General features: G+C 42.8%; 2 protein-coding genes across 2 annotated transcripts; both read left to right on the top strand.

Moving 5' to 3' along the window:
* Positions 1 to 3,294: 3,294 nt before the first annotated feature.
* LOC117750919 (potassium voltage-gated channel subfamily E member 2-like) lies at positions 3,295 to 4,467 on the top strand. The gene is made up of 2 exons (XM_034562371.1): positions 3,295 to 3,303; positions 4,004 to 4,467. Exon 2 carries the CDS (start codon positions 4,004 to 4,006, stop codon positions 4,334 to 4,336), a length of 333 nt encoding a protein of 110 aa, XP_034418262.1. The 5' UTR covers positions 3,295 to 3,303; the 3' UTR covers positions 4,337 to 4,467.
* Positions 4,468 to 5,924: 1,457 nt separating this feature from the next.
* Positions 5,925 to 11,479, top strand: casq2 (calsequestrin 2). The gene is made up of 11 exons (XM_034561868.1): positions 5,925 to 6,161; positions 7,908 to 7,992; positions 8,150 to 8,250; positions 8,348 to 8,459; positions 8,926 to 8,999; positions 9,073 to 9,203; positions 9,955 to 10,000; positions 10,099 to 10,153; positions 10,871 to 10,971; positions 11,055 to 11,129; positions 11,207 to 11,479. The coding sequence occupies exons 1-11, from the start codon at positions 5,925 to 5,927 to the stop codon at positions 11,477 to 11,479; spliced, it is 1,290 nt and encodes a 429-aa protein (XP_034417759.1).
* The last annotated feature ends 300 nt before the right edge of the window (positions 11,480 to 11,779 follow it).

The raw sequence follows: 11,779 nt of genomic DNA on the forward strand, positions 1-11,779 counted from the left end.
TCATATTATGCTTCGCTATTTGTAAAAACATGTTTTCATCACACTGAGCCAATTGAGAAATGTAGATATTGTTTTAACCCTCCTGCTGTGTTATTTCCATGTGTATCATGTCCGCCAGGCATACGCCTGTGAAGAGTTTGTGTGAGTGTGTGTGAGTGTGTGTGATTGTGTTATCAGCAAGTCCGTGACTGAGTGAGGGTGTGTGCCTCTGTTTTTGTCCGCGGCTAATCTCGTATTCTGCGACAGAAAAGCGCACAATATCTTTTATGAATGGCCAGTTATGGCTGCATGCTCAAGGACCTCTGGTGGTTGTGTTGACTCTTTCTCAAAACACCTTTGTTGCCTGTTACTGCCGTAGACTCCTCTTAACAACTTCAAGCCCATTGTTTGTATAAAGTTACATTGCAGCTTCTTTTTAAGTTTCAATGAAGTCCGATGACGCTTTCCACTGGTTGCATTCATTCGATCACACAATACCACAGTGACGCACCTGGCGGAGAACTTCCCTCCACTGAGTGCACCTTTCTAGTTCATTTTGCACTACCGGTCCAACATGGCCGCCACTTTATAGATGATTATGAATCCAAAATGATATATTATCGCCTAATGGTTGGTGTTAGATCTTTTTTTTCATCAACCTAATTATTTTGTGAACATTACTCGTTTTGAACTTGTAGGCCTCATTGAGTAAAACAATTGCATAATGTATGGATTATTTGGGCTATAACAAAAAAATCATGCCATGCTTTCTTTTTTTTTTTTTTAAAGTTTAAGAAGGACATTTGTTTCGAACCCGTTTCAAATGGTTGTCTTTTGATCTGGATCATAATCTGTGTTGTCGTCATGAATTCCTCCTCTAATCCATCTTCACTATCAGTTTCCTGGCCCCGAGCCTCCTCACTAGTGTGGTCATCAAAAGATATGATCAAGAGCCTCTTGCAGAACACCATTTGGTCCTCGTGCTGAAAAGCTTTATTTACCATTTATTTTACTGAGAAAAGTACAATATATTATTGAAACAAAGTTAAAATATGTTTTTTTATGAGAGAATTCCAACATGTTAGGGTAAGGCTTCCTGTGAGGGGAATAATCTATTGGGGGAAAATATATCATGGGAGTTGTCATGGAGAGTGAGCTGTGTGTCTTGTCAAAGAGCCCAGAACAACGGACATTGATACTGGATTCGGGAAGCCTTGAAAGGCCAAACAATAGCCCTGACAAAGGCCACCACGGGGAAACAGCAACACTGAGTATACAAGTTTACTAGGTTAAAAGTAATGTTAGATCACTCTGTGACCTTGTGATTTGTCTGTGCAATAAGGAGATAAAGAAATAAAAGAGATGATGGAAATGATTGAGAAGGCCAAGCTGACACAGATGCACTGTAAATGTAAGTGCAATGGGGTTGTTGTTAAGGTCAAGGTGATCATGATCATGCTGCCCGCTCTGCCTCTGGCTGACTGGTAAATAATGTAGGAAGTCCAGATAGAGACATCAATATTTAAGAGACAGAGACCTTTTTAAGTGCTGGGGGGGGCACACTATATCGCTCTGAAGTGTGATTTGAAGTTTGTATCATAACTTCTACCTGAGAACTACTTTTCTTTTCATCAACAACTAAACCCTCGTTCCACCAAAGCCGCATGCAGCTGAAAGCTGAAAGGGGGGGATTAGGCGACAGATGGGGAGAGTTGTCTTGTGCTCATCCTCTGAAAGGGATGCTGTTGCCTATTTTTTCTCTCTCTCTCAAGGAGTTGACAGCAGTGCACAATTAAGATAGTGACAAGAGTTTAGTTTGATTGAATTAATCCTGTATAGATTTCATTCATAATTTATGATCGTTATCACGGTTGTGTCGCTTCGGGCTTCTTCATAACTAAAATGAAGTAATCTATCAGTGGAAAAAGTAGAAGCTTCTTTATATTCATTATGATCTGTTGAAGTGTTTTTTTAAAAAAAAATTGAAGTAACACTCAGTGATGTAAACATACAGATTGTGCATGGCTACGCGTGCAGGCTAACAGATAAAAGATGTACTTAATGATAATGATGAACTTATTAAAGCTCAGATGTTTTCCAAGCGAGCACAACAACTGTTCCCGTTGTGCAAAGTGAACTGAAGTGTGTTCACACGGTGTCCTTGTCTTCAGGTCACTCCGGGTGCTTGGGAAAAGGATCTAGGACTCTATTTGTTGAAACTTGTTCTCCATTCTGTTCCTTCACTGGACAGAGCAGTCAGTCGGCAGGGCGTCCACCCACTGGCAGTGCATAACGAGACACATGATGGAGGACGGGGGGGGGGCATAACGAGACACATGATGGAGGACAGGGGGGCAGCACAAAACGCACACAGTTTCAAGGCATTCTTGTGAGCAAACAGAAAAAAACAAAACACCCGGAAGTGTCCTCGGGCGAGACAATGCATCTCTCATGACTTCAGTGTTGCTGCTTTGTGGCGGAACACTTAACTTCGGACTCCAGTTCAATTCCTTCCTTTCACCAAACAGCGACCTTTCACTTTCTCTCCAGAGTAGGAGGAAAGACGGCGCACGTGCATACGAGTTCTCACGTGTTTGCTGCACGTTGCCGCCATCTGGGGGATGGGGGAGTGTGTGTGTGTGTGTGTGTGTGTGTGTGTGTGTGTGTGTGTGTGTGTGTGTGTGTGTGGGGGGGGGGGGGGGGGGGGGGGGGGGGGGGGGGATAAAGTGAAGGCACCATTTGGCATTGCAGTCGATGTCACCTTGTCGGGTGCTTCCACCTTGTGGGCAGATGAGGAATTACAGGGGAATAAAAACACCCGCCAGCCACCATCAAAAACCAGTTGGGCCAATCTTGGATTATTCAGGTTTTGTTTTTGCCCTGAATTGGTTGCTGCTATTTTAATAGAAATGTGTATATGAATGTTTATGCATGTGTGTGTGTGTGTGTGTTTGTCAAGTTATAATGACTTTCAGCACTCTTTCTTTTTCAGACACAGTGACAATTTGTAATTACATGTTCAAGGTCACCCCGCCCCCCCCCACACACACACACACACACATTCACACACACACACACACACACACACACACACACACACACACACACACACACACACACACACACTCACACTCTCAAAAACACAAGGAGAAAAGATTACAAAAAAGTCAACAAAGAAGGAGCAGTGGTGTGTTCCAGTGAGCTGAAGACTTCTTACTGTAACCAGCCGAGCTCTCTCAGTGCCTCTTTGCTTTGTTCCATTTTCACTCCGAGGTGTCCAAGGCGACTCATTTCCTGATTCGGCCTTTGAAAACCTGGCAGAAGGTCGGTACAGTAAAGCTGAAAAGATACCATATGTTTAGAAATGATAATAGATGATAATAAGATTGTAGGCTGCGGAACCTGTTTCTTGTGTTCTTTGCGTTACTTTAATTAAATATACGTTTGGGCTTTTTTTCAGAGCTCCATTACTTGTTGCATGCTGCTTTTTAAAGAATCACATTTCCTAGCACAGTACTGATTTCCGGACAATAGCCGAAGTTCTTTATTGGACTTCATGTAAAAATGGATCTCCTTTGCAACAATGTGTCTGCTGTCACTAAATTAACGACTCAGTTTTGCCAAGCATTAAAATGACAGTGTCCGACTGGCCCTATGAGCCTGTGTTAGCTTTGTCTAGTGAGTACTGTAGAAACATGGCGGCCGACTCTGTGAAGAGGACCTCTGCCGCCGTACGTATGTATAAATATCATGAAGTGATTAACATCATTAATAATGTTATATTCCAATGTTGCCAATAGATTCCCTAAATGCCAGACACTTCCTATAAGACCTTTTCCAGTGAAATGTATACATTATTAGTTTGCCCATAGTAATCGGGTTACTTAAAATAGATTTTCCTCTCTAATACTTGAATTTTGTGCACAAGCCGAACTAATGAATTTACTTAATTACGAATGTCATTTTATTTAATTATTTTGAAATGACATAAAACCATCCTTTGTCTCCCCCCACCCCCAAATAGATGAGTGCATCTGATTTGTCCAACCTGACCCTTCACCTGGAGGGGTCCCTGACCCGGGCTTTAGGTCACTACCTGGACAACTGGAGGCGTAACATGACAGCTGCGGCCAACACTTTGGACAAGACTATGGCTGAGGAGAACTTCAAGAACGTCATCTGGTATCTGGCAGTGATGATCGGCATGTTTGCCTTCATTATCGTGGCCATGCTGGTAAGCACGGTCAAATCCAAGAGGAGAGAGCACTCTAAGGACCCCTACCACCAATACATCAAGGAGGACTGGACGGCTCAGGTACAACAGGGCGACGTTGTCACCAACTTTGGAGCTGGATGATGTGAGCGAAGACGCTAAGCTCACAGCAGATCATCGTTATCACCAGTAGCTGTAGCAGCACAACAGGTTTTCATAAAAGTGGTCTTTTCCCAATATCCTTTCTTTTCCAGTGAGTTCTGCTAATGCTGGTCACATTTGTATAATATGGTTTTCTAGATATTGTTTATCTAACTGGTGGTTAAGCCTTTGTTCAGTCATTCCATTGACATTCATTCATTTTATTTGAATTTGAAGAGAATGTTATTTAACACTGTTCATGAAATAAATACAGTTGTTGTTCCGATATGTTCATGCAGATCACGGTAAACCTGAAATAATGAAACTTATATGAAATTCACACTGTCACGACTTCCTGGGACACTTGAATAGATGTGCGCCATCGTTAGTGTTGTTAGTGAAAACACCGGCAACATGTCTGCTGTGAAAAAGGGCTATTGACAATAAATATATTAAAGATCAGCCCGACACAAATTAATCCTATTTGTGTGAGTTTTTATTCTTGCAAAATGATAATATCATATGACATAAATTATGTTTGTATTATGATGATGAGAGACACGAATCCTAAACTTCAAGAAGTGGTGTGACACTCCCATAATTCAGCAGGCCCTTGGTTTCCGCCTGCAGAGGGCAGACGAGGCTCCAAGGCGCCAGAGCACTGTTATACTGGAGGGTCGTGATGAAGAGGACGAAGGAGGGACGCAAAAATAGAGGTGCAGCTGCTGCGGCTTTTGTCAATAATGTAATAATGGTGAATGTGAAGATTACATATCTACGCTTTAAGAGTACAGCCAATGTGTAGGTTTGTGAAGAGCGAAATGGGGGAAACTGTTGAAAAATCAAGATGGCACATTGAATTCTGACAACAAAAAAACTAAAACAAATCAAACTACAATGCTGTTGAATATAGATTTGAATATATTCAGGTAAAGTTCTGATAGCACATTGCACATGCTAAACTCACGAGACCACATCTGCACAACAACCACTACGCACACCTGTTGGCAGATCGTCTCATAAGCTGCTACTTAAAATACGCCACCCTTTTTCGTCTCTAAACAGGTTCTCACGTAATTAAACGGCTTGAAATAACTGACCCCCCCCCCCCCCAAATCTCTGGGGCTCAACTCTTTCCGACCCACATCCCCGACATCACTGGGAGCAAGAACTGTATTCACTACACCCTGACCCCGTGCTATCTCTCTTTCTCACTTGCGGCTTTATTTTTAGCCTTCAAACAACTGCTCTCCTAAAAATGGGCCTGTCCTGCACACATAGTGGTAGAGGAGCGCAGCTATGTATGGTATCCAGCCCCCCCCCCCCCCAGCACCTCACAGGCCCCGCAGTACTCCTCTTTGGTCTTTGTGTCTGCAGAAAGAAGGCGTGAAGGAGGGATCACAGGGGAGAAACAGTTGCTCGGTCCTGAAGATGCTCGTAGAACTTGGATTTGTCTGCACAGCTCGGGATGCTTGAGAACTGCGATCGACGGACCAACTTTGACCTCCAAAACTTACTGTAGCATTTCCCTATCCGCGGGGGGGCTTGGGTGACCTTTTCGACAGTCTGGGGCGTGTGGTTGCTGCGGACCATGCTCTCCCTTTGCTTGTTCCTGCTCCCTTGCCTGAGCCTTGTGCCGTTGGCCCCGGCAATGAAGGGCCTCGAGTTCCCACATTACGACGGGAAAGACCGCGTTCTAGACATCAATGACAAGAATTACAAGAACGCCTTGAAGAAGCACAGCATGGTGTGCATGTTCTACCACGGGCCCATGTCAGACGGCAAGGAGCTGCAAAAGCAACACAAGATGACTGAGTTGGTGCTGGAGGTAACGTACGAGTAGAGGAAAACAACGTAGTTAGAGAAGAGGGGCGTGGCCACATTTAAGGAACGAGGCCGATGGAGATGAGCAGTGATGAAGTGAAAAAGACCCCCCAAAAAAAGGACAGAAAGATAACGGAAATAATATGGTTTGTTGTGTAGGCAGTGATATGAGGTGAAAGCACCATATCACATATTTAGAGTGCACTGCCCAAATAATCAACTAGCACGATGTAAAACTCCATCTGAATGTGTATGTTTTTGTCAAGGTCAACGAGTGGAACGCACACTCCACGGGCGCACACGAGTCCAGTGAGATGCAGGGCTGTCACTTAAGGTTACCTCTGTTGCTTTAATTCAATGTGTGCTTCTATCTCTTAGAATTATACCGCTCTAATTTTCCCTGTGGCTTCCCTCTGTTGGCAGAAATAGGCCAAGAGCTCACGTGGATTTGTGTGTTAGACTAACTTCTCCTCTTTTTTGTCCTATTTTTGTTGATTTGGTAGTGAAAGCAAAAAGTAAAGCATTCAGCCTCGGCAAACCAAGTGGCTAAAAATGTCTGGATCAAACAAATCTCTTTGTTTGAATCCCACACATAATGAAACAGTGTTCACTGTGTCCTGTCTCAGGTTACTCATGGCTGAGGGTTAGTTGCTCTCTGGTCTGCTGAGGGTAACCTGAGCCCAGTCCTGATATTAGCTTTGCTTATTTGACAGCACAGGTGGGCTATGTTACTGTACAGGCATTCACTCCTGTTAGAGTTAAAGTTGACATTACATATTTGATCATTTGTTCCAAATATCTACTCACAGATGATTTTTGCAGCCTTACAACCTGTAAAAACATGATTCCTCTCCTCTCCATCTGCTCTGTGTGTATATACTGCTCATTCTAAAGTCATGAAAACACAACAATTCTTATTTTAGGTGATAAAAAAAAGAAGAAAAAAGTCTAATAATATTCTATTCTATTTCTGCCAAGAGATCCCCCTAAGTGCTACACAATGTTCCTTTAAAGGTGCCCTGGGAAGTTTCCTCAAACACACAAATGGGGGCATTGTTTACATCCAAGTTTGATTACTTCACTCCCATTGTTGGTTGTTTGTTTGCATGTTACCACCACCAACTGTCAGTGGAATAGCCTAAAACTGATGCCAGGTTAGACTCTCATGGCCTCTTTCTGCAATATGCAACAAACAGGGACTTAAAACAAATTGCCGAATGGCTCTATTGGTCAACACTCTCCTTTAGTACGATCAGAGCTTTTCCCTGTGCACTGAAGACCAAACATACATGAACATCATACTTTAAATAGGCCTGCTCTATTATTAAGATAATTTACGACAGGAGATTCTCCCATAACCTACAGTACTTCACAGAACAATTGTCAGAACTATTGCTGTAGCTTTGGCTATTTTTAGATTCAGCCAGCTTGAAAGATTATGTAATTGTGTCTCCGTGACCTCTTGGCAGCTTGAATACCTCTGTCATATCACCAACTTTGGTATTTTTTTTTCTTTTCCGTTTGACCTTACCTAACACTGCAGTCTCACTCCGATTCATTTTTTTTAACTCGCAAAATCCACGTCCAAGAATATTTCAACTAAACTGGGATTTTGTTCTAAAACTCCAAATTTGAAATCAATAATGTGTTGGTTCGTCTTGTTTCCTCACATGACATGTATGTGTTCAGTCCTGTTCTTAGTGTTTATTCCTTCATGCTCTCTCTCTCTCTCTCTCTCCCTTGGCTGCAGCTTGTAGCTCAGGTTATGGAGGAGAAAGATATTGGCTTTGGAATGGTCGACTCCCACAAAGATGCAAAAGTGGCAAAGAAACTGGGTGGGTAAATAAATGGAGCATAACCTCTATCCGATTGATATTTTTTAGCAAGTCCTGAGAGACGATTGCCTTTAGCGCAACAGTATTGGAGGGCCAAATAACCTTTCGGAGCAGTCTTTAAATGTATAAATTGATAAGTAATTCCCTTCAATCACAGGCCTGGAGGAGGAGGGCAGCGTGTATGTTTTCAAGGCCGATCGGGTGATTGAGTTTGACGGCTTGCTCTCTGCAAACACTCTGGTGGAGTTTCTGTTGGACGTGAGTAGACTGATTGTGAGCCGCTGGCACCGATCAACACCAGACCGGACAGTTACGAGCTCACCCCCCGGTACGTTCTCTGTCTGTGTGTCTGTAGCTGTTGGAGGAGCCGGTGGAGGTGATAGGCAATGCTCTGGAGCTGAGAGCCTTCGATAGGATGGAGGAAGACATCCGGGTCATCGGTTTCTTCAAGAGCGAGGACTCTGAGCGTGAGTGCGTGAGCCCTGTTGGCGTAAATGATATGTTTGTAAAATGTATGTTTTTAAAAAAATATATATATTTCTGAACACAGCTCTTATTTGCTGGGTTTGTGATGCACTCTCTGTGGCTCATGTCCTTGATAGTGAGTGCATTTTAACCCCCTTATCTCCACGGATTTACAGATCCATTTTTATCACGGTTGCACACGCAGCTGCCACTGCCCGCTTCCATCTCACGTGCTGTGGGAGAACTGAGTCCAGAGTAGTTTACTTGCAGTGATGAGCCACGCCCCTTCTGACCGGTCAAAGTTCAGCTATTTCCGCTCCCGAATGTGCTTATGTCATGTGTACAGCAGCCAAAGAAAGCACACACAGATGTGTGACTAACAAAACCTTGATTCTCAACTCATAATACCATCAGATAACACATTATAATCTAAATAACTCCTCTCTCCCTGTTCTCTTTCATCCACAGACTATGACGCATTTAAAGAAGCTGCAGAGCAGTTCCAGCCCTACATCAAGTTCTTTGCCACATTTGAGAAATCTGTAAGTAACATTACAAAGAAACACATAAATGGATGCATTATTAGTCTTGAGGGATCTGTCTTTGTCGCCTCAGGTGGCCAAGGAGGTGACCCTAAAGTTGAATGAGGTGGATTTCTATGAGCCCTTCATGGAGGAGCCGGTCACCATCCCGGGCAAGCCTCACTCGGAAGGGGATCTGGTCAAATTCATAACTGAACACAGACGGTAAACAACGTTGAATTAAATGTTCAGACAAATGGGTATTTATTTAAACAACTTTTTTCTTAGGGTCTATTGGGGGCGACTGTGGCTCAATTCAATTCAGTTTATTTTGTATGTAGCCCAATACCACAAATTACAAATTTGCCTCAGAGGGCTTTACAATCTGTACACATATGACATCCCTGACCTTTGACCTCACATCGGATCAGGAAAAACTCCCCAAAAATAACCTTTGACAGGGAAAAAAGGGAAGAAACCTTCAGGAGAGCAACAGAGGAGGATCCCTCTCCCCGGATGGACAGAAGCAATAGATGTCATGTGTACAGAATGAACAGCATTTACAAAGTTACATAAACACATTACATGAATATGACAATGTATGAATGGAACTCCAATCCATGAAACAGAAGGAGGTAGAGAGGAGGAGGAGGAGGAGGAGGAGGGGGGGAGGAACGCATCAGCAGGACCAACGCGGGAGGCCGGCTCACCAGGCATCAGACAGTGAGCAGGGTCGTCCTTCAATCAGAGGATCGGCGGTTCGATCCCGAGCTCCGCTTGCCAAAGTCGATGTTTCCTTAGCTTCCGTAGCTGTGAATGTGTGTGAATGTTAGTTACTGCTGATGAAAACACACAGGTGTGTGAATGGGTGAATGATGTAATGTGTGGTCGGAAGACTAGAAAAGCTCTCTACAAGTCCATTTACCATTTGTATGAACACATACTTTAACATTCAATGTGTTTTCTGGGCCATCAGACCAACTCTGAGAAAGCTGCGTGCAGAAGATATGTTTGAGACCTGGGTGAGTGACATTTGCCCGGCTGAAGATAACATAAAGGCTTTGAATTTTGTTTACAATAACAAGCCAAACATGACTTATATTTGTCTTGTTCTCCTCAGGAGGATGACATTGAGGGCATCCACATTGTGGCTTTTGCAGAGGAGGAAGACCCCGGTAAGGGCGTTTCACCTGCTATGCCACGATTTGTTAGCCTACTGGATAGGAACTAGAACATATTTGATCTGGAGTTTTACAGCAAATGGCTCGATTACTTTTGTGACATTCAATCATCAATCAATCAAATAGATCAGAATGTATTTGTGCAGCACCTTTCAGGTTAATGACTGAAAAGTTAAAGATAAGACAGGATAAATAAACAGTGAGACAATTGGAGCGAATTTCACGAGGAAAATAGAAATGACAAAAATGTAATTAGGTAAAAACAATAAACCAGAAGTAAGACAAAATAATTTATAAAATAGATTGAAAGCAATAAAAGATTTTAAAATGAGTAGATTAAAAATGGAAATAGGGGGAAAGACTTCATGAAGCCATTGTAGCAGGCTGAGAATTGAAAATCACAATTCATGTGTTTAACAAACGAGATATAAAGTGTTTATGAGTGAGCTTTAGGGGTGCTGGTAGAGGCAGATTTGGTTATCTTCAGACAAAGTATGCTAGCTGTTTCCCTCTGTTTCCAGTCTTTATGCTAAGCTAAGCTCACTGGCTGCTGGTTTTAGCCTTATTTCTAATATACACGTGGTGTCAATCTTAAAAAGCAACAAGCATATTTCTCTAAATGTCAAATGGTGTCTTTCAATTGGTTGTTTTCTCTCCAAGTCAATACTCACTGAAGGAAGCAGAGTTTTGTATCAATTAATATTCTTCCAGATGGTTTTGAGTTCTTGGAAATCTTGAAGGAAGTTGCCAGAGACAACACCCACCTACCTGATCTCAGCATCATCTGGATCGATCCCGATGACTTTCCCCTGGTGAGCTGTCAAAAAAACACAAACAAAACATGGATATATTTAGCTGACACGCTGCAGGTCTGATGTGATCCTTTTGCCTTCAGCTGATCCCCTACTGGGAGAAGACCTTCAAGGTGGACCTGTTCCGACCACAGATCGGAGTTATCAACGTTACAGATGTGAGTCCCTGACGACCTGACGACCGGCCTGACGCGGCGTGAACGTTGTGATGACTTTGACCTCTGTCTGTGAGCAGGCCGACAGCGTGTGGATGGAGATGGAGGACGAGGAGGATCTGCCCAGCGCGCAGGAGCTGGAGGACTGGATTGAGGATGTGCTCTCTGGAAAAGTCAACACGGAGGATGATGACGACGATGACAACGATGATGATGACGACGATGATGATGACGACGACGATGATGACGACGATGATAATGACGACGATGATGATGACGACGATGATGATGACGACGATGACGATGACGAAGATGACGAGGATGATGATGATGACGATGACGATGACGAGTAAAATGATGGGCGTAATCCTAGTAAATGTTCATTTTTCAGTTTTTTTTTCTTGATGATTAAAGTTTAACATACAAACAAATGCTGTAAAATAACTTCTTACAAAATAAACAAAATCATTATTTATAATGATAATACATCTATTTAATATCCCAAAATATGTTGACGAAAAAAGATGAACAAATAATTTGTTGACAATGTAAATAAGCCCGGAATGGGTTTTGGGATTTGAAATAAAAAATATGTACGCTGGACCAGATATTTACATCACATTACACACGACAATCACTCAAATATCTATAAA

Source organism: Cyclopterus lumpus, chromosome 21 (assembly GCF_009769545.1).
Source record: "Cyclopterus lumpus isolate fCycLum1 chromosome 21, fCycLum1.pri, whole genome shotgun sequence".
NCBI classification, from domain to species: Eukaryota; Metazoa; Chordata; class Actinopteri; order Perciformes; family Cyclopteridae; genus Cyclopterus; species Cyclopterus lumpus.

Excerpts from the sequence above, each read along its gene's own strand:
- LOC117750919 (XM_034562371.1), top strand. The coding sequence starts at position 4,004 with ATGAGTGCATCTGATTTGTCCAACCTGACCCTTCACCTGGAGGGGTCC.
- casq2 (XM_034561868.1), top strand. The coding sequence starts at position 5,925 with ATGCTCTCCCTTTGCTTGTTCCTGCTCCCTTGCCTGAGCCTTGTGCCG. Across the intron at positions 9,204-9,954 it reads TTCATAACTGAACACAGACG|ACCAACTCTGAGAAAGCTGC; the intron begins GTAAACAACGTT and ends CTGGGCCATCAG. Across the intron at positions 10,001-10,098 it reads AAGATATGTTTGAGACCTGG|GAGGATGACATTGAGGGCAT; the intron begins GTGAGTGACATT and ends TGTTCTCCTCAG.